The sequence below is a fragment of the Mustelus asterias genome, chromosome 24 (genome assembly GCF_964213995.1).
Source record: "Mustelus asterias chromosome 24, sMusAst1.hap1.1, whole genome shotgun sequence".
Classification (NCBI taxonomy): domain Eukaryota; kingdom Metazoa; phylum Chordata; class Chondrichthyes; order Carcharhiniformes; family Triakidae; genus Mustelus; species Mustelus asterias.
In genome coordinates, this window is record NC_135824.1 from 1,616,132 (window position 1) to 1,638,553 (window position 22,422).

Sequence of the window (22,422 nt, forward strand, 5' to 3'; positions counted from 1 at the left end):
TAGGTACTGCTGACATAGGTAGGAAGAGGGAAGGGGTCATGAAAAGAGAATATAGGGAGTTGGGTAGACAGCTGAGAAAGAGGAATGCAAAGGTAGTAATCTCGGGATTGCTGCCTGTGCCGCGGGAGAGTGAGAACAGGAATCGGTGGAGAATTAATGCGTGGCTGAGGGACTGGAGCAAGGGACAAGGATTTGGGTACTTGGATCATTGGGACCTCTTTAGGGGCAGGTGTGACCTGTTTAAAAAAGACGGGTGGCACTTGAATCCCAGGGGGACCAATATCCTGGCGGGAAGGTTGGCTAAGGCTACTGGTGAGACTTTAAACTAGAAAGGTTGGGGGGAGGGAATCGAAATGAGGGGACTGAGAGCGAGGAGGTTAGCTCGCAAATAGATAAGGAATGTAGACAGGGTAAGAGGGAGGTTAGACGAGTGAGGGAGAAGGGAAGTGCTCAGGCTGAAGGTCTGAGATGTGTCTATTTTAATGCCAGGAGTGTAGTGAATAAAGTGGATGAGCTTGGAGCGTGGATTGCTGCTTCGAATTGTGATGTGGTGGCCATTACGGAGACTTGGATGTCTCAGGGACAGGACTGGGTGCTTCAGGTGCCGGGTTTTAGATGTTTCAGGAAGGACAGGGAGGGAGGCAAGAGAGGGGGGGGAGTGGCACTGTTGATCAGGGATAGTGTCACGGCTGTAGAGAGGGTGGACGCCGTGGAGGGACTGACTACGGAATCTCTGTGGGTGGAGGTTAGGAACAGGAAGGGGTCGGTAACTTTGCTGGGTGTTTTCTATAGGCCGCCCAATAGTAACAGAGATGTTGAGGAGCAGATGGGGAAACAGATCCTGGAGAGATGTAGGAATAACAGAGTTGTCGTGATGGGAGATTTTAATTTCCCAAACATAGATTGGAATATCCCTAGGGCTAGGGGTTTGGATGGAGAGGAGTTTGTTAGGTGTGTCCAGGAGAGTTTCCTGACACAGTATGTGGATAAGCCTACTAGAGGAGAGGCTGTTCTTGATCTGGTGCTGGCTAATGAACCTGGACAGGTGGAGGATCTCTCGGTGGGTGAGCATCTTGGGGATAGCGATCATAATTCTATCTCCTTCACGATAGCATTGGAAAGAGATAGGGTCAGGCAGGCTAGGAAAGTGTTTCTCTGGAGTAAAGGGAAATACAGTGTCATCAGGGAGGAAATTAGACGGGTAAATTGGAAGGAGGCATTCTTGGGGAAAAGTACCGAAGGAAAGTGGAGGATTTTCAAGGAATGTTTGTCTGGAGCTCTGCATGACAACGTTCCGATGAGACAGGGGGGTGTTGGTAGGGTACGGGAACCGTGGTGTACGAAGGTTGTGATGAACCTGGTGAATAAGAAAAGAGAGGCGTACAGAAGGTTCAGAGAGCTAGGAGGTGTTAAGGATTTAGAGGAGTATACGCGATGTAGGAAGGAGCTTAAGAAGGAAATTAGGAGAGCGAGAAGGGGTCATGAGAAGACCTTGGCGGGTAAGATTAAGGAGAATCCCAAGGCTTTCTACAAATATGTCAAGAGTAAAAGGATGAGATGTGAAGGCATAGGACCCTTAAAAGGTGAAGGGGGAAAAGTTTGTGCGGAACCGTTAGAAATGGCGGAGCTGCTTAATGAATACTTTACCTCGGTATTCACGGTGGAAAGGGATCTGGGTGGTTGTACTGCTGGATTGCGGAGGACAGAAAGGATCGAGCATGTGGACATAAAGAAAGAGGATGTGTTGGAACTATTGAATGGCATCAAGGTTGGTAAGTCGCCGGGACCGGATGGGATGTACCCCAGGTTACTGTGGGAGGCGAGGGAGGAGATTGCGGAGCCTTTGGCGATGATCTTTGCATCGTCGATGGAGACGGGAGAGGTTCCGGAGGATTGGAGGATTGCGGATGTGGTCCCTATATTCAAGAAAGGGAACAGGGACAGCCCGGGAAATTACCGACCGGTGAGTCTAACCTCAGTGGTTGGTAAGTTGATGGAGAGGATCCTGAGAGACAGGATTTATGATCATCTAGAGAAGTTTAGTATGATCAAAAGTAGTCAGCACGGCTTTGTCAGGGGCAGGTCGTGCCTTACGAGCCTGGTTGAGTTCTTTGAAAATGTGACCAAGCACATTGACGAAGGAAGAGCGGTGGATGTGGTCTATATGGACTTCAGCAAAGCGTTCGATAAGGTCCCCCATGCAAGACTTCTTGAGAAAGTGAGAGGGCATGGGATCCAAGGGGCTGTTGCCTTGTGGATCCAGAACTGGCTTGCCTGCAGAAGGCAGAGAGTGGCTGTGGAGGGGTCTTTCTCTGCATGGAGGTCAGTGACCAGTGGAGTGCCCCAGGGATCTGTTCTGGGACCCTTGCTGTTTGTCATTTTCATAAATGACCTGGATGAGGAAGTGGAGGGATGGGTTGGTAAGTTTGCTGACGACACCAAGGTAGGTGGTGTTGTGGATAGTTTGGAGGGATGTCAGAAGTTGCAGCGAGACATAGATAGAATGCAAGACTGGGCGGAGAAGTGGCAGATGGACTTCAACCCGGATAAGTGTGTAGTGATCCATTTTGGCAGATCCAATGGGATGGAGCAGCAGTATAAAATGAAGGGTACCATTCTTAGCAGTGTAGAGGATCAGAAGGACCTTGGGGTCCGGGTCCATAGGACTCTTAAATCGGCCTCGCAGGTGGAGGATGCGGTCAAGAAGGCGTATGGCGTACTAGCCTTCATTAATCGAGGGATTGAGTTTAGGAGTCGGGAGATAATGCTGCAGCTTTATAGGACCCTGGTTAGACCCCACTTGGAGTACTGCGCGCAGTTCTGGTCACCTCATTACAGGAAAGATGTTGAAGCCATTGAAAGGGTGCAGAGGAGATTTACAAGGATGTTGCCTGGATTGGGGGGCATGCCTTATGAGGATAGATTGAGGGAGCTTGGTCTCTTCTCCCTGGAGAGACGAAGGATGAGAGGTGACCTGATAGAGGTTTACAAGATGTTGAGGGGTCTGGATAGGGTGGACTCTCAGAGGCTATTTCCAAGGGCTGAAATGGTTGCTACGAGAGGACACAGGTTTAAGGTGCTGGGGGGTAGGTACAGGGGGGATGTCAGGGGTAAGTTTTTCACTCAGAGGGTGGTGGGTGAGTGGAATCGGCTGACGTCGGTGGTGGTGGAGGCAAACTCGTTGGGGTCTTTTAAGAGACTTCTGGATGAGTACATGGGATTTAATGGGATTGAGGGCTATAGATAGGCCTAGAGGTGGGAATGTGATCGGCGCAACTTGTGGGCCGAAGGGCCTGTTTGTGCTGTGGCTTTCTATGTTCTATGTTCTCCCTCCCCCTCATCTCCCCCCTCCCTCCCCCTCATCTCCCCCCTCCCTCCCCCCTCCCTCCCCCTCATTTCCCCCCTCCCTCCCCCTCATCTCCCCCCCTCCCTCCCCCTCATCTCCCCCCTCCCTCCCCCTCATCTCCCCCCTCCCTCCCCCTCATCTCCCCCCTCCCTCCCCCTCATCTCCCCCCTCCCTCCCCCTCATCTCCCCCCTCCCTCCCCCTCATCTCCCCCCTCCCTCCCCCTCATCTCCCCCCTCCTCCCCCTCATCTCCCCCGTCCTCCCCCTCATCTCCCCCCTCCCTCCCCCTCCCTCCCCCTCATCTCCCCCCTCCCTCCCCCTCATCTCCCCCCTCCCTCCCCCTCATCTCCCCCTCCCTCCCCCTCATCTCCCCCTCATCTCCCCCCCTCCTCCCCCTCATCTCCCCCCTCCCTCCCCCTCCCTCCCCTCATCTCCCCCCTCCCTCCCCCTCATCTCCCCCCTCCCTCCCCCTCATCTCCCCCCTCCCTCCCCCTCATCTCCCCCTCCCTCCCCCTCATCTCCCCCTCCCTCCCCCTCATCTCCCCCTCCCTCCCCCTCATCTCCCCCTCCCTCCCCCTCATCTCCCCCTCCCTCCCCCTCATCTCCCCCTCCCTCCCCCTCATCTCCCCCTCCCTCCCCCTCATCTCCCCCCTCCCTCCCCCTCATCTCCCCCCTCCCTCCCCCTCATCTCCCCCCTCCCTCCCCCTCATCTCCCCCCCTCCCCCTCATCTCCCCCCCTCCCCCTCATCTCCCCCCTCCCTCCCCCTCATCTCCCCGCCCCTCCCCCTCATCTCCCCCCCCCTCCCCCTCATCTCCCCCCTCCCTCCCCCTCATCTCCCCCACTCCCCCCTCATCTCCCCCCTCCCTCCCCTCATCTCCCCCCTCCCTCCCCCTCATCTCCCCCCTCCCTCCCCCTCATCTCCCCCCTCCTCCTCCTCTCCCCCCTCCTCTCCCCCCTCCCTCCTCCTCATCTCCCCCCTCCCTCCTCCTCATCTCCCCCCTCCCTCCTCCTCATCTCCCCCCTCCCTCCTCCTCATCTCCCACCTCCTCATCTCCCCCCTCCCTCCTCCTCATCTCCCCCCTCCCTCCTCCTCATCTCCCCCCTCCCTCCTCCGCATCTTATTTTCTCTCCACAGATGCTGTCAGACCTGCTGAGATTTTCCAGCATTTTCTGTTTCAGATTCCAGCATCCGCAGGATTTTGCTTTTCCCAATATATTAATCTCAGTTTTGACATTTTCAGTTGATTCCCCACCTCCAGCTCCACAGATTTATGGGGGAAACTGTTCCAAATTTTTACTGCCTTTTGTGTGAAGGGTTTCCTGGCATCACCCTGTGTGGCCGTGTCCTGACTTTATGCTCCTCGTTCTGGACTCTACCTTTACCACTTTTGTCACTTTTATCGACCTATTCTAAATCCATCAATCATCTTAAACACTTCAGTTAGATCATAGCTTAGTCTTCTTTGTTTGAGGGAATACAAGCTGTGTGACCTTATAATTTAGTCACTTATCATTCCAGTATCCAGTATCATTTTGGTAAATCTGTAATGTACCTTGGCATGGCTAACATTTGCTTCCTAAGTTATAATGGCAGGAACTTGGGCGTCCTTGAGAAGTCCTTGGCGGGTCAGATCAAGGAAAACCCCAAGGCTTTTTATTCTTATGTGAGGAATAAAAGAATGACCAGGGTGAGGTTAGGGCCGGTCAAAGACAGTAGTGGGAACTTGTGGATGGAGTCAGTAGAGATAGGCGAGGTGATGAATGAATACTTTTCTTCAGTGTTCACCAAGGAGAGGGGCCATGTTTTTGAGGAAGAGAAGGTGTTACAGGCTAATAGGCTGGAGGAAATAGATGTTCAGAGGGAGGATGTCCTGGCAGTTTTGAATAAACTGAAGGTCGATAAGTCCCTTGGGCCTGATGAAATGTATCCTAGGATTCTTTGGGAGGCAAGGGATGAGATTGCAGAGCCTTTGGCTTTGATTTTTGGGTCCTCGCTGTTCACGGGGATAGTGCCAGAGGACTGGAGAGTGGCGAATGTTGTTCCTCTGTTTAAGAAAGGGAATAGAAATGACCCTGGTAATTATAGACCGGTTAGTCTTACTTCGGTGGTTGGTAAATTGATGGAAAAGGTCCTTAGGGATGGGATTTACGACCATTTAGAAAGATGCGGATTAATCCGGGATAGTCAGCACGGATTCGTGAAGGGCAAGTCGTGCCTCACAAATTTGATAGAATTTTTTGAGGAGGTAACTAAGTGTGTTGATGAAGGTAGTGCAGTTGATGTCATATACATGGATTTTAGTAAGGCGTTTGATAAGGTCCCCCATGGTCGGCTTATGATGAAAGTGAGGAGGTGTGGGGTAGAGGGAAAGTTGGCCGATTGGATAGGTAACTGGCTATCTGATCAAAGACAGAGGGTGATAGTGGATGGAAAATTGTCGGATTGGAGGCAGGTTGCTAGTGGAGTGCCACAGGGATCAGTGCTTGGTCCTCTGCTCTTTGTGATTTTTATTAATGACTTAGAGGAGGGAGCTGAAGGGTGGATCAGTAAATTTGCTGATGACACCAAGATTGGTGGAGTAGTGGATGAGGTGGAGGGCTGTTGTAGGCTGCAAAGAGACATAGATAGGATGCAAAGCTGGGCTGAAAAATGGCAAATGGAGTTTAACCCTGATAAATGTGAGGTGATTCACTTTGGTAGGACTAATTTAAATGTGGATTACAGGGTCAAAGGTAGGGTTCTGAAGACTGTGGAGGAACAGAGAGATCTTGGGGTCCATATCCACAGATCTCTAAAGGTTGCCACTCAAGTGGATAGAGCTGTGAAGAAGGCCTATAGTGTGTTAGCTTTTATTAACAGGGGGTTGGAGTTTAAGAGCCGTGGGGTTATGCTGCAACTGTACAGGACCTTGGTGAGACCACATTTGGAATATTGTGTGCAGTTCTGGTCACCTCACTATAAGAAGGATGTGGAAGCGCTGGAAAGAGTGCAGAGGAGATTTACCAGGATGCTGCCTGGTTTGGAGGGTAGGTCTTATGAGGAAAGGTTGAGGGAGCTAGGGCTGTTCTCTCTGGAGCGGAGGAGGCTGAGGGGAGACTTAATAGAGGTTTATAAAATGATGAAGGGGATAGATAGAGTGAATGTTCAAAGACTATTTCCTTGGATGGATGGAGCTATTACAAGGGGGCATAACTATAGGGTTCGTGGTGGGAGATATAGGAAGGATATCAGAGGTAGGTTCTTTACGCAGAGAGTGGTTGGGGTGTGGAATGGACTGTCTGCAGTGATAGTGGAGTCAGACACTTTAGGAATATTTAAGCGGTTATTGGATAGGCACATGGAGCACACCAGGATGATAGGGAGTGGGATAGCTTGATCTTGGTTTCAGATAAAGCTCGGCACAACATCGTGGGCCGAAGGGCCTGTTCTGTGCTGTACTGTTCTATGTTCTATGAACTGGATATAGTTACTCATTATACACCTATGACTGTGTGGCCAAATTCCCCTCCAATTCGATTTTCTAATTTGCTGATGACACCACCATAGTGGGTTGGATCTCAAACAATGGTGAGACAGAGTACAGGAATGAGATAGAGAATCTGGTGAACTGATGTGGAGACAATAATCTCTCCCTCAATGTCAACAAAACGAAGGAGATTGTCATCGACTTCAGGAAGCGTAGAGGAGAACATGCCCCTGTCTACATCAACAGGGAAGAAGTAGAAAGGGTCGAGAGCTTCAAGTTTTTAGGTGCCCAGATCACCAACAACTTGTCCTGGTCCCCCCCATGCCGACACTATAGTTAAGAAAGCCCCACCAACGCCTATACTTTCTCAGAAGACTAAGGAAATTTGGCATGTCAGCTACAACTCTCGCCAACTTTTACAGATGCATCATAGAAAGCATTCTTTCTGGTTGTATCACAGCTTGGTACGGCTCCTGCTCTGCCCAAGACTGCATGAAACTATAAAAGGTCGTGAATGTAGCCCAATCTATCACGCAAACCAGCCTCCCACCTTTTGACTCTGTCTACACTTCCCACGGCCTCGGCAAAGCAGCCAGCATAATTAAGGACCCCACGCCCCCCGGCCATTCTCTCTTCCACCTTCTTCTATCGGGAAAAATATACAAAAGTCTGAGGTGACATACCAACTGACTCAAGAACAGCTTCTTCCCTGCTGCCATCAGACTTTTGAATGGACCTACCTTGCACTAAGTTAATCTTTCTCTACACCCTAGCTATGACTAGAACACTACATTCTGTACTCTCTCCTTTCCTTCTCTATGAATGGTATGCTTTGTATAGCGCACAAGAAACAATACTTTTGACTGTATGCTAATACATGTGACAATAATAAATCAAATCAAATCAAAAATAAGGAACTGCAGTATAACTTCCACAGTTTCTATTCTAGCAATCCTGAGATGGAGATAAATATTCACAGGCTGCATCACGCCATGGCTGCTTTACTCCACATGTGGACAGCCTGACATCTTCTTCTGGTCTAAACTTAGCAAATGTGATTAGAATTGATGTTTGGGCTCCCAGCTTTTTCGAAGCAGCTGGGCAGAGAAGAAGAGAAAAGTCCGTACTCGAATTGTCTGCATTTTTGGTAATGAGGATGCAGTGTTTTTGCAGCGGTGAGTGAAGGAATAATGAAACCAATGAATTTTTAAATGTTTGAAGCAATGATGGGAAGCGTTGCCAACTCTTTGTATTCCTGGAGAGTTTTTAATCGGATGGTTTTCCATCATTTCACAGGGTCAAACAAGCCTTTTCTCATAGAAAATAGGAGTAGGAGGAGGACATTCGGCCCATCGAGCCTGCTCCACCATTCATTATGATCATGGCTGATCATCAAATTCAATCTCCTGATCCCACCTTCTCCCATATCCCTTGATCCCTTAACTCCCAGAGCTATATCTAATTTCTTCTTGAAATCACACAACATTTTGACCTCAGCTACCTTCTGTGGTAGCGAATCCCACAGATTCACCACTCTCTACATGAAGAAATTTCTCCTTCTCTAATATCTTTCCAATAACCAAAATTCACAGAATTGTTATATCACAGAAGGAGGCTATTTGCCTCTTTGTGTCTGCCCTGGCTTCCTGAATGAGCAATTCAGCTAGTGCCATTTTCCTCCCTTCTCCCTGAAAGTCTTCCTTTTCAGGGAATGGAGTCATTCCTTTTTGAATACCTCACTTTAACCTGCCACCACCACCACACACTCAGGCAGTACATTCCAGGCCTTAACTCGCTGTGTGAAAAAATGTTTCCTTGCGTCATTTTTGCTTCTTTTATCGGTTGTCAGTTTTGTCAAGTTAGGGTGGCACGGTGGCACAGTGGTTAGCACTGCTGCCTCACAGCTCCAGGGACCTGGTTTCGATTCCCTGCTTGGGTCACTGTGTGGAGTCTGCACATTCTCCCTGTGTCTGCGTGGGTTTCCTCCGGGTGCTCCGGTTTCTTCCCACAGTCTGAAAGACATGCTGGTTAGGGTGCATTGGCCATGCTAAATTCTCCCTCAGTGTACCCGAGCAGGTGCTGGAACGTGGCGACTATGGAATTTTCACAGTAACTTCATTACAGTGTTAATGTAAGAATTATATAAACGATCTGGAAGAAGGTGTAACTGGGGTGATCAGTAAGTTTGCGGACGACACAAAATTGGCATGACTTGCAGATAGTGAGGAGCATTGTCAGAAGCTACAGAAGGATATAGATAGGCTGGAAATTTGGGCAAAGAAATGGCAGATGGAGTTCAATCCTGATAAATGCGAAGTGATGCATTTTGGTAGAAATAATGTAGGGAGGAGCTATACGATAAATGGCAGAACCATAAAGGGTGTAGATACGCAGAGCGACCTGGGTGTGCAAGTCCACAGATCCTTGAAGGTGACTTCACAGGTGGAGAAGGTGGTGAAGAAGGCATATGGCATGCTTGCCTTTATAGGACGGGGCATAGAGTATAAAAGTTGGGGTCTGATGTTGCAGTTGTATAGAACATTGGTTCGGCCGCATTTGGAATACTGCATCCAGTTCTGGTCGCCACACTACCAGAAGGACGTGGAGGCTTTGGAGAGAGTACAGAGGAGGTTTACCAGGATGTTGCCTGGTATGGAGGGGCTTAGTTATGAGGAGAGATTGGGTAAACTGGGGTTGTTCTCCCTGGAAAGACGGAGGATGAGGGGAGACTTAATAGAGGTGTATAAAATTATGAAAGGCATAGATAGGGTGAACGGTGGGAAGCTTTTCCCCAGGTCGGTGGTGACGTTCACGAGGGGTCATAGGTTCAAGGTGAAGCGGGGGAGGTTTAACACAGATATCAGAAGGACATATTTTACACAGAGGGTGGTGGGGGCCTGGAATGCGCTGTCAGGCAAGGTGGTGGAGGCGGACACACTGGGAACGTTTAAGACTTATCTAGATAGCCATATGAATGGAGTGGGAATGGAGGGATACAAAAGAGTGGTCTAGTTTGGACCAGGGAGTGGCACGGGCTTGGAGGGCCGAAGGGCCTGTTCCTGTGCTGTATTGTTCTTTGTTCTTAATACTTGTGACTAATAAATAAATTTTAAATAAATAAATACTTCAAATCTGTGCCCTCTTGTTCTTGATTCTTTCACAAGTAGGAACAATTTCTCGCTTTCTACTCTGTCCTGACTCATCATAATTTTGAATATCTCTATCAAATCTCCTCCCAGCCTTCTCTGCTGTTGTCTATCTTCATAACTAAAGTTCCTCATCCTTGGAGCCATTCTCGTGAATCTTTTCTGCACCCTCTCTAATGCCTCCACATATTTTCTAAAGTATGGCACCCAGAACTGGGTGCAGTATTCCAGCTGAGTAGTGTCTTGTGTAGGTTCAACATAACCTCCTTGCTCTTGTACTCCATGTCCTGGTTAATAAGGCCTAGAATGTTGTATGCTTTTTTAACTGCTCTCTCAACCAGTTCTGCAATCTTCAATAATTTATGCAGGTATACATTCAGGTCCTTCTGCTCAGGCACCCTTTTTAGAAATGTACCCTTTATTTTATAATGTCTTTCCATGTTATTCCTACCAAAGTGAATCAATTCACACTTACTTTGAGGTTCAATACTCTCCTCCTCATAGTTCACAGTAGTTTCAAGTTTCATGTCATCTGCAGATTTTGAAATTGCACCCTGTACGTCAAGGTATAACACATCCACTTTCATGTCTGTCCTCCAGAACCCTTCAACCCAATATTAATTAAAAATCTGTCTTTCTCCTCAAATTTACTCAATGCCTTGGCATCCACCGCACTCTGGGCGAGTGAATTCCACAGATTCACCCCCCTTTGAGAGAAGTAGTTTCTCCTCATCTCTGTTTTAAATCTGCCACCCCTTATCCTAAAACTATGATCTCTTGTTCTAGATTTCCCCACGAGAGGAAACATCCTCTCCATGTTTATTTTGTCAATCCCCCTTATCATCCCGTACACCTCAGTTACACCTCCTCTCATTCTTCTAAACTCCAGGGAGTATTGGCCTAAACTGCTCAAACTCTCTTCATAAAACAAACCCCTCATCACTGGAATCAATCGAGTGAACCTCCTCTGAACCTCCTCCAGTGCAACTATATCCCTCCTCAAGTAAGGGGAACAAAACTGTTCACAATATCCCAGGTGCAGTCTCACTAATGCTTTGTACAGTAGCAGCAATACTTCCCTACTTATATATTCTATTCCTTTAGCAATAAATGCCAAAATTTTGGGCAGCACGGTAGCATGATGGTTAGCAGTGCTGCCTCACAGCGCCAGGGACCCGGGTTCAATTCCGGCCTCGGGTCGCTGTCTGTGTGGAGTTTGCACATTCTCCCCGTGTCTGCGTGGGTTTCCTCCGGGTGCTCCAGTTTCCTCCCACAGTCCAAAGATATGTGGGTTAGGTTGATTGGCCATTCTAAATTGACCCTAGTGTCAGGGGATTAACAGGGTAAATATGTGGGGCTACGGGAATAGGGCCTGAGTGGGACTGTGGTTGGTGCAGACTCAATGGGCTGAAAGGCCTCCTTCTGCACTGTAGGGATTCTATGATTATTCTATTCTATGCCTTTCTTATTACCTGCTGTTATCAGCCCAATTCCAACTTTTACCATCTTCTTACTATATGTATAGTTGCCAGAGACTTTGGGATTCCTATTTTATGTTTTCAGTCTCCTTCCATGCTCCCGCTTTGCTTCTCTTATTTGCCTTTTCACTTTTCCTCTAAGCCTTCCAGATTCAGCCTAGTTTTCAGTTATATTATCCAACAGGCATCTTAACAGTCAGTCCTGCTGTACTCTAAGCCAGGCCTCTGTTACAGCCACAACATCATATTTCCACATGCCAATCTGTGCCTGTAACTCACTAATCGTATTAACCACACTCTGTGCATTCACATCTATGCACGGTGGCACAGTGGTTAGCCCTGCTGCCTTGCAGCGCCAGGGACTTGGGTTCAATTCCCGGCTTGGGTCACTGTCTGTGTGGAATCTGCACGTTCTCCCTGTGTCTGCGTGGGTTTCCTCTGGCTGCTCCGGTTTCTTCCCACAGTCCGAAAGACGTGCTAGGTGCATTAGCCGTGCTAAATTCTCCCTCAATGGATCCGAACAGGCGCTGGATTTTCACAGTAACTTCATTGCAGTGTTAATGTAAGCCTACTTATGACACTCACTAATAAATAAACTTTAAAACTTCAAAGTTAACCCTGATTTGCACTTTATTACTTTCTTCCTTACTCTTATCCAATCTAATAGTTTACTAATTCCCTACTGTAACACTATCTATCTCTCCAACCATGGTATTCCTCTCTGATATTTCCTCCTTGTTCCATGGCCCTGCCAAGTTAGTTTAAACCCTCACTAAAGCACTAGAAAATACCCCACAAGGAATTCCGTCTTGGCTCTATTTAAGTGAAACGCCTCTTGCCAGTCCCAGTCTCCCAAGAATCTAAAGCCCTCCCTCCTGCACCATCTTTCCAGCCAGACATTCATCTGCTTTTTCCTCCCATTCTAATACTCACTTGCATGTGGCACTTGGAGTAATCTGGAGATGATGGGGTGGGAATTTCCTCCTCTGCAGTGTGTTTAAAAGTTTTAAAGATTTTATTTATTAGTCATGAGTAAGGCTTACATTAACACTGCAATGAAGTTACTGTGAAAATCCCCTAGTCGCCACACTCTGGCACCTGTTTAGGCCAATGCACTCTAACCAATGGTGGCGGTGGGAGGCAGCATGCTGCTCGCTGGAGCCGGGATCTTACGGTTCCGCTGTTGTCTCCGGGGTTTTCCGTTGAATGCAGCCCTTGCTGCCGGGAGATCCACGGCCGGAGTGTTCCATCTGCTCGAATGTAAGATTCCACTGGCGTGAACGGCAGCAAGATTTTGTCGTACTGCTGTTTGAGGTCCTAATTTTCTGCCTGGCTCCCTAAATTCAGGACTGCATTCTTCTTTCTATCCACGCTGTCGGTACGGTTGTGAGTACTACTGTGGGCAGTTCTCTGCAGTCGCTCAGTGACATCCTTGACTCTGGCACCAGGCAGGGGACATCCCAGCCTGGATTCATAGAGTTATAGAGGTTTACAGCATGGAAACAGGCCCTTTGACCCAACTTGTCCATGCCTCCCTTTTTTGTAAACCCCTAAGCTAATCCCAATTGCCCGCATTTGGCCCATATACCCATCTTACCCATGTAACTGTCTAAATGTTTTTTAAAAAACAAAATTGTAACCGCCTCTACTACTACCTCTGGCAGCTTGTTCCAGACACACCACCCTCTGTGTGAAAAAATTGCCCCTCTGGATCCTTTTGTATCTCTCCCCTCACACCTTAAACCTATGCCCTCTAGTTTTAGACTCCCCTGCCTTTGGTAAAAGATATTGGCTATCTAGCTGATCTGTGCCCCTCATTATTTTATAGACTTCTATAAGATCACCCCTCAGCCTGCTACGCTCCAGAGAGAAAAGTCCCAGTCTATCCAGCCTCTCCTTGTAACTCAAATCACCAAGTTCCGGTAGCATCCTAGTAATTCTTTTCTGCACTCTTTCTAGTTTAATAATATCCTTTCTATAATAGGGTGACCAGAACTGTACACAGTATTCCAAATGTGGCCTTACCAATGTCTTGTACAATTTCAACAAGATGTCCCAACCCCTGTATTCAATGTTCTGACCAATGAAACCAAGCATGCCGAATGCCTTCTTCACTACTCTGTCCACCTGTGACTCCACTTTCAAGGAGCTATGAACATGTACCCCTAGATCTCTTTGTTCTGTAACTCTCCCCAACGCCCTACCATTAACTGAGTAAGTCCTGCCCTGGTTCGATCTACCAAAATGCATCACCTCACATTTATCTAAATTAAACTCCATCTGCCATTCGTCAGCCTACTGGCCCAATTGATCAAGATCCCGTTGCAATTGGAGATAACTTTCTTCACTGTCCACTATGCCACCAATCTTGGTGTCATCTGCAAACTTACTAACCATGCCTCCTATATTCTCATCCAAATCATTAATATAAATGACAAATAACAGTGGGCCCAGCACTGATCCCTGAGGCACACCGCTGGTCATAGGCCTACAGTTTGAAAAACAACCCTCTACAACCACCCTCTGGCTTCTGTCGTCAAGCCAATTTTGTATCCATTTAGATACCTCACCCTGGATCCCGTGAGATTTAACCTTATGCAACAACCTATCATGTGGTTCCTTGTCAAAGGCCTTGCTAAAGTCCATGTAGACAACATCAACTGCACTGCCCTCATCTACCTTCTTGGTTACCCCTTCAAAAAACTCAATCAAATTTGTGAGACATGATTTTCCACTCACAAAGCCATGCTGACTGTCCCTAATCAGTCCTTGCATCTCTAAATGCCTGTAGATCCTGTCTCTCAAAATCCTTCCAACAACTTACCCACCGCAGATGTGAGGCTCACTGGCCTGTAGTTCCCAGGCTTTTCCCTGCAGCCCTTTTTAAACAAAGGCACAACATTTGCCACTCTCCAATCTTCAGGCACCTCACCCGTGACTATCGATGATTCAAATATCTCTGGTAGGGGACCAGCAATTTCCTCCCTAGGCTCCCACAATGTCCTTGGATACACTTATCAGGTCCTGGGGATTTATCTACCTTGATGCGCTTTAAGACTTCCAGCACCTCTTTCTCTGTAATATGAACACTCCTCAAGACATCACTATTTATTTCTCCAAGTTCCCTATCATCCATGCTTTTCTCAACAGTAAATACTGATGAGAAATATTCATTTAGGATCTCACCCATCTCTTGTGGATCCGCACATAACCTTGTTGATCCTGAAGAGGCCCTGCTTTCTCCCTTGTTACTCTTTTGCCCTTTATGTATTTGTAGAAGCTCTTTGGGTTCTCCTTTGCCTTATCTGCCAAAACAATCTCGTGTCTCCTTTTTGCCCTCCTGATTTTTTTCTTAACTCTATTCCTCCTGGATTGTGGTCAGGGAGGGAACATCCCAGCCTGGATTATGGTCCCAAGGAGGGGACATCCCAGCCTGGATTATGGTCAGGGAGGGGACATCCCAGCCTGGATTATGGTCAGGGAGGGGACATCCCAGCCTGGATTATGGTCAGGGAGGGGACATCCCAGCCTGGATTATGGTCAGGGAGGGGACATCCCAGCCTGGATTATGGTCAGGGAGGGGACATCCCAGCCTGGATTATGGTCAGGGAGGGCGGGGGGAACATCCCCAACCTGGACTATGGTCAGGAACTGCTCCAGGACAATGAGGAGGAGCCAGCAGCTCGCACTGGGAAAAGCACCTTTCATTCCGGGAGACTCCAGGGCAGCCTGGAGAGTTGGGAACCGCCTGGCTGCGTGCGCGGCCCCGGAATCGCGTGTGTCCGGTGCGGCGGCGCGCACTGCTGGAGGTTACGCGCACGTCGGCCGTGCAGATTGTTCTAGCAAAAGCGCCGATCGCGCGGCCGGAGCGGAGTGACCGGGAGCTCAGCGAGGAACTGACCCCCGCCCTAGCGGACTGACCGGGACCGGGAGCCGGAGCCGGGCTGAGGAGAGCCGCCGCTGGAGGCTGCCTGAGGCCGGGGATGGAGAGCGGGCGGCGGGAGCCGGGCCTCACCCTCACCCCCCATGTTTACTGGGCGCAGAGACACCGCGAGCTGTACCTGAGGGTGGACCTGAGCGGTGTCCAGGTACCGGGAATGGGAGCCGGGGAACGGGAGCCGGGAACACTGGGAATAGGAACACCAGGATTGGGAACATTGGGATTGGAGCTCCGGGAATGGGAGCACTGTGAATGGGATGTGGGCATCTGTGGCTGGGCAGCATTTATTGCCCATTCCCTAATTGCAGTGGAGGAGGTGGTGCTGGAAGCCGCCGCAGTCCGTGTGCTGTAGGTACACCCACCATGCTGTTAGGGAGGAAGTTCCAAGATGGGTGAGATCCTAAATGAATGTTTCTCATCAGTATTCACTGTTGAGAAAAGCATGGATGTTAGGGAAGTTGGGGAAATAAATAGTGTGCCTTGAGGAATGTACATATTACAGAGAAGGAGGTGCATCAAGGTAGATAAATCCCCAAGATCTGATTAAATGTATCTCAGGACATTGTGGGAGGCGAGGGAGGAAATTGCGGGTCCTTAGCAGAGATATTTGAATCATCGATAGTCACGGGTGAGGTGCCTAAAGATTAGAGGGTGGCAAATGTTGTGTCTTTGTTTAAGAAGGGCTGCAGGGAAAAGCCTGGGAATGACAGGTCAATGAGCCTCATATCTATGGTGGGTAAATTGTTAGAAGGTATTTTGAGAGACAGGATCTGCAGGTATTTAGAGTCGCCAGGACTGATTAGGGACACTCAGTGTGGCTTTGTGAGTGGAAAATCATGTCTCACAAATTTGATTGAGTTTTTTGAAGGGGTAACCAAGAAGGTAGATGAGGGCAGTGCAGTTGATGTTGTCCACATGAACTTTAGCAAGGCCTTTGACAAGGTACCGCATGGTAGGTTGTTGCATAAGGTTAAATCTCATGGGATACAGGGTGAGGTAGCCAAATGGATACAAAATTGGCTTAATGACAGAATAAGAAGTTTAACAACACCAGGTTAAAGTCCAACAGGTTTATTTGGTAGTAAAAGCCACAAGCCTGGTGTTGTTAAACTTCTTACTGTGTTTCCCCAGTCCAACGCCGGCATCTCCACTTAATGACAGAAGCCAGAGGGTGATTGTAGAGGGTTGTTTTTCAAACTGGAGGCCTGTGACCAGCGGTGTGCCTCAAGGATCGGTGCTAGGTCCACTGTTGTTTGTCATTTATATTAATGATTTGGATGAGAATTTAGTAGGCATAGTTTGTAAGTTTGCAGATGATACCAAGATTGGCGGCATAGTGGACAGTGAAGAAGATTATCTAGGATTGAAAGGGGATCTTGATCAATTGGGCCAGTGGGTTGACGAATGGCAGATGGAGATTAATTTAGATAAATGCAAGGTGATGAATTTTGATCGATCAAACCAGGGCAGGACTTACTCAGTTAATGGTAGGGAGTTGGGGAGAGTTACAGAACAAAAAGATCTAGGGGTACAGGTTCATAGCTCCTTGAAAGTGGAGTCACAGGTGGACAGCATGGTGAAGAAGGCATTCGGCATGCTTGGTTTCATTGGTCAGACCATTGAATATAGGAGTTGGGACGTCTTGTTGAAGTTGTACAAGACATTGGTAAGGCCAGTCTTGGAATACTGTATACAGTTCTGGTCACCCTATTATAGGATATTATTAAACTAGAAAGAGTGCAGAAAAGATTTACTAGGATGCTACCGGGACTTGATGGTTTGAGTTATAGGGAGAGGCTGGATAGACTGGGACTTTTTTCTCTGGCGTTTAGGAGGCTGAGGGGTGATCTTATAGAGGTTTATAAAATAATGAGGGGCATAGATCAGCTAGATAGTCAATATCTTTTCCCAAAGGTAGGGGAGTCTAAAACTAGAGGGCATAGGTTTAAGGTGAGAGGGGAGAGATACAAAAGTGTCCAGAGGAGCAATTATTTCACACAGAGGGTGGTGAGTGTCTGGAACAAGCTGCCAGAAGTAGTACTAGAGGTGGGTACAATTTTGTCTTTTAAAAAGCGTTAGACAGTTACATGGGTAAGCTGGGTATAGAGGGATATGGGCTAAACACGGACAATTGGGACTAGCTTAAGGGTTATAAAAAAGGGGCGGCATGGACAAGTTGGGCCGAAGGGCTTGTTTCCATGCTGTAAACCTCTATGACTCTACGACTCTAAGGAACGGTGATATCATAGAAATCATAGAATCCCTACAGTGCAGAAGGAGGCCATTCGGCCCATCGAGTCTGCACCAAAAACAATTCCACTCATCCTCATCATCCCACATATTTACCCCGCTAATCCCTCTAACCTACGCATCCCGCACCACTAAGGGGCAATTTAGCATGGCCAATCAACCTAACCCGTACATGTTTGGACTGTGGGAGGAAACTGGAGCACCCGGAGGAAACCCACGCAGACACGGCCGGTATATTTCCAAGTTGGGGTGGTGAGTGACTTGGAGGGGAACCTCCAGGTGGTGCTGTTCCCAGGTATCTGCTGCCCTTGTCCTCAATTTAGATGGTAGCGATTGTGGGTTTGGAAGATTCTGCCCAAGGAACCTTGGTGAGTTCCTGCAGTGCATCTTGTAGACGATACTCATGGCAGTCATTGTTCATCGGTGGTGGAGGGATTGAATGTTTGTGGATGGGTGCTGATCAAGCGGGCTGCTTTGCCCTGGATTGTGTTGAGTTTCCTTACTGTTGTTGGCACTGCCTTTATCCAGGCAATTGGAAAATATTCCCAGCCTGTGTCCATATGCAGCAAGACTTGGACAATATTCAGGCTCGAGCTCATAAGTGCCAAATACCATTCATGTCACACAAGTGCCAGGCAATGACCATCTCCAACAAGAGAAAGTCTAGCCATCTCTCTTTGACATTCAATGGCATTACCATCTCTGAAACACACTCTTGATTTCTGCCATTAGATGGTGGACAGATTTTGGGGAGTCAGGGGGTGAGTTACTTGCTGCAGGATTCCCAGTCTCTAACCTACTCTTGTTTTCAAATATTTATATGGCTAGTTCAGTTTCTGGTTTCTGGTAATCCCCAGGATGTTGATGGTGGGGGATTCTGCGATGGTAATGCCATTGAATGTCAAAGAGAGATTACAATCTCTCTTGTTGGTGATAGTCATTGCCTGACACTTGTATGACATGAATGGTACTTGGCACTTATTAGCTCAAGCCCGAATGATGTCCATGTCTTGCTGCATATGGACACAGGCTGGGAAAGGGGGCTCAAGGCTTGGGAATGAGATGTCAGGATTTGGGAGTAGAAGCTGTTCAAAGGCGGAGTGAGTGAACTGTAAGGGATGACTTGAGAATTACATTGGAACTGTTAAGTGGGAGATTTGGAATGAGCTGGGATTCATCAGTGAACATTTGTACTCTGGAACTGGTATTAGAATCATTAGAGTTTTACAGTGCACAAAGAGGCCCTTTGGTCCATTGTGCTGTGTTGGCCATCAAACATCTATCTATTCGAATCCCATTTTCCAGCACTTGGTCTGTATGAGAATATGAACTATTGGGATGGGATTAGGAATGAGATGGGAAGTGTCGGGTATTGGGATTGGAAAGATAACAGATCTGCCAGGTAGTGAATATGGCAAAGAAACAGGAACAATCAAGAATTGAATCAAAGAATAGGAAGCATGGAATAGTTAGAGCATAGAAGGAGGCCATTCAGGCTGACATGTCGGTGTTGGCTCTCTGCAAGAGCAAATCACTCAGTCTCATTCTTGTGGAATTGTCAAGATTTGGAAATTATGTAAGGAATGAGAGTAGTGTGGACATGGAAATGCTTTGTAACCATCCTGGATGGTTTGACAGGTGCGAATGGAATTGTAAAATAACTCTACAAATTGGCAGTGTGCGTGTAATTTCTATAATGGTGTGGAGGTGGCTGATGTTTGTAATACAGAATTTGCTGATGACATGAAGTAATGTACAGATGATGAATCTAAGGAAGATTAGAACATAGAACATAGAACATTACAGCGCAGAACAGGCCCTTCGGCCCACGATGTTGCACCGACCAGTTAAAAAAAAAAACTGTGACCCTCCAACCTAAACCAATTTCTTTTCGTCCATGAACCTATCTACGGATCTCTTAAACGCCCCCAAACTAGGCGCATTTACAACTGATGCTGGCAGGGCATTCCAATCCCTCACCACCCTCTGGGTAAAGAACCTACCCCTGACATCCGTTCTATAACTACCCCCCCTCAATTTAAAGCCATGCCCCCTCGTGCTGGATTTCTCCATCAGAGGAAAAAGGCTATCACTATCCACCCTATCTAAACCTCTAATCATCTTATATGTTTCAATAAGATCCCCTCTTAGCCGCCGCCTTTCCAGCGAAAACAATCCCAAATCCCTCAGCCTCTCCTCATAGGATCTCCCCTCCATACCAGGCAACATCCTGGTAAACCTCCTCTGCACCCTCTCCAAAGCCTCCACATCCTTCCTGTAATGTGGGGACCAGAACTGCACACAGTACTCCAAGTGCGGCCGCACCAGAGTTGTGTACAGTTGCAACATAACGCTACGACTCCTAAATTCAATCCCCCTACCAATAAACGCCAAGACACCATATGCCTTCTTAACAACCTTATCTACTTGATTCCCAACTTTCAGGGATCTATGCACACATACACCTAGATCCCTCTGCTCCTCCACACTATTCAAAGTCCTCCCGATTGATGGCATTAAATGGGATTTGGACCCATTCAATTGATGAATTTAAGAATGGGAGATTAATTTTAATCTAAGGTTAATCTGTTGCAGTTTGGAATTAAAATATGGGACATAGACAGTGAGAGGCGTCTGTTAGTGAATGTGGGAAAAGAGGGAGAATGACATTATTGAACATTTGCCAGAGGTATCCAGTCAGTCTGAAAGCTTTATTGACGAGGTTAATTGGACTGGGCTGTACTGGGATGTATCACCAGGATATTTGTCTACAAATCCGGTGTGTTTTGGTCCCTATGTTTATCTCTGTGTGGTTATATCTAAATTGTAATCTTGTATATCATTGTTTGGTCTTCAAATTATACTCTCATACTCTCAAAATGATGCATTGAAGAGGGTTTAGTGAACAGTGACAAGGATTATTCGATATAAGCTTTGAACTAGTGAGCAGGAGAAACCTTTTTACTCGGGTTCGAAGGCATAATCGACAGTTAGTGCTTTTTAAGCAGAAGCTGGGACAACATTCAAGAACGGGTTGGATATGTGCGCGAATGAAGGGATAGGGGAGCAGATAAACACACAGGATTGGAAATGTTGCTCACATGGATATGGCCTGTTTCCATTTTGTAATGTTTATGTAAGAAAGGGCCCATTTGGCCCATTGAGCTATTCCGTACTGCTCTTTCCTTATCCATTTGTCACATTATGAAGTTTATTTTAATTAGTTTAAAATATACCGACAGTACCTTCTGGTTCAAATAAAAATCGGTTCTTCCATTTAGTTTGGCTACGTTTTGTTTTTCCAAAACTCTAATATCTACTTAATGAAGACCAAATAACAGCTCCTGCCTTTTGGAAAAGTAAGAGTGACTGTAAATTGGGTTTCATCAATTTGGAAGCAATAGTACTTACAATTAATTTTGTCATTGAGTAATATCAGGCATAAATGTGTAAAAAGTGGCTGTGAATTGGTTTTAAGAGTTTTTCTATATTATTAAGACAAGGATGATTCATATATAAAATAGATAATACTGATGCTTTTGGAAATTGGAAATAAAAACAAGAAATACCTGAAAAACTCAGCAGGTCTGGCAGCATCTGCAGAGAGAAACACAATATGACTTGAATTTTATATTGCCACACTTCAATGAATTTACTGCTCATTTTGTGAGTTCTGTCCAGTCAAATGAGCTGTAGGATGTTCAGGACACAGCCCATTGTGTTGCTGGAGACAATTTCTCTTTTAACAGTGAAAATTGACCCAAGGTGCTTAATAGAGATATAATTGGATATAAATGCAAAGCCAAAAAAAGAAAGGAACTCCAGTGATCAAAAGCTAGGTCAAAGGGAAAGGTTTATGGAGGGGCTTATAGAATTCACAGTGCAGAAGGAGGCCATTTGGCTCATCAAGCCTCCACTGACAATAATCCCACCCAGGTACTAACCCATCCCCATAACACCACATATTTACCCTCCTGATCCCCCTGACATTAAGGGGCAATTTGTCATGGCTAATAAACTTAACCCGCACATCTTTGGACTGCGGGAGGAAACCGGAGCACCCGGAGGAAACCCACGCAGACGTGGGGAGAATGTGCAGATACCACACAGGCAGTCACCTGAGGCCGGAATTGAATCCGGGTCCCTGGCGCTGTGAGGCAGTAATGCTAGCCAGGGCTCTGGGGCGCATGGTGGCACAGTGCTTAGGGAAATAACACATTTTTAAATCTCTCTCTCATTACACATGTTGTCCAATGCTAACCCTTCATAAGCCAGCATGAGTCACTACACTGATGTTTATATATAACCCTGCCCAGCCCCATAGCTTCCTGTCTCGCTGGGTTAGAGTTGGATGGTATCAGCTATTGGGTACGAGAGTTTGGCTACGAGAAAGAGAATGCAAAGTAAAGTTCCACTTTAAAAATTGAACCTTTTCTGGTAACATTTAGTATTTGATTGCTGATGTGCTGTGTAAATTGTCAATTTGCTCAATATTTTACTTTGTTGTGGATGATATTTTTGAGATACAGGAACCCATGACCCTTTAGCATTCACACCTAAAACTTACAAGGCAGCAGCCGAGAGCTGTTGTTTAATGCATAATTTTATGAAGCTCTGAGATAGGAAATGTGCTGTTATTTATGAACTGTTATAATGTGGAACATGTTGCCTGAAAGGGAGTTAGAAACAGATTCAACCGTAACAATAAAAAGGGAATGGATAAATAATTGAAAATGAAACATTTGCAGGGCTATTGGGAAACGGCAGGAAAGTGAGATTAATTAGATAATTCTTT

General features: G+C 47.1%; 1 protein-coding gene across 1 annotated transcript in view; it reads left to right on the forward strand.

Moving 5' to 3' along the window:
• Window positions 1-15,263: 15,263 nt before the first annotated feature.
• The window catches only part of hacd3 (3-hydroxyacyl-CoA dehydratase 3), a 40,454-nt gene continuing 33,295 nt past the window's right edge, over window positions 15,264-22,422 (forward strand). Inside the window, exon 1 of the mRNA XM_078241148.1 lies at window positions 15,264-15,525. Within this exon, the coding sequence (XP_078097274.1) occupies window positions 15,421-15,525 (105 nt within the window). The 5' untranslated portion in view covers window positions 15,264-15,420. The remainder of the gene's footprint in view (window positions 15,526-22,422) is intronic.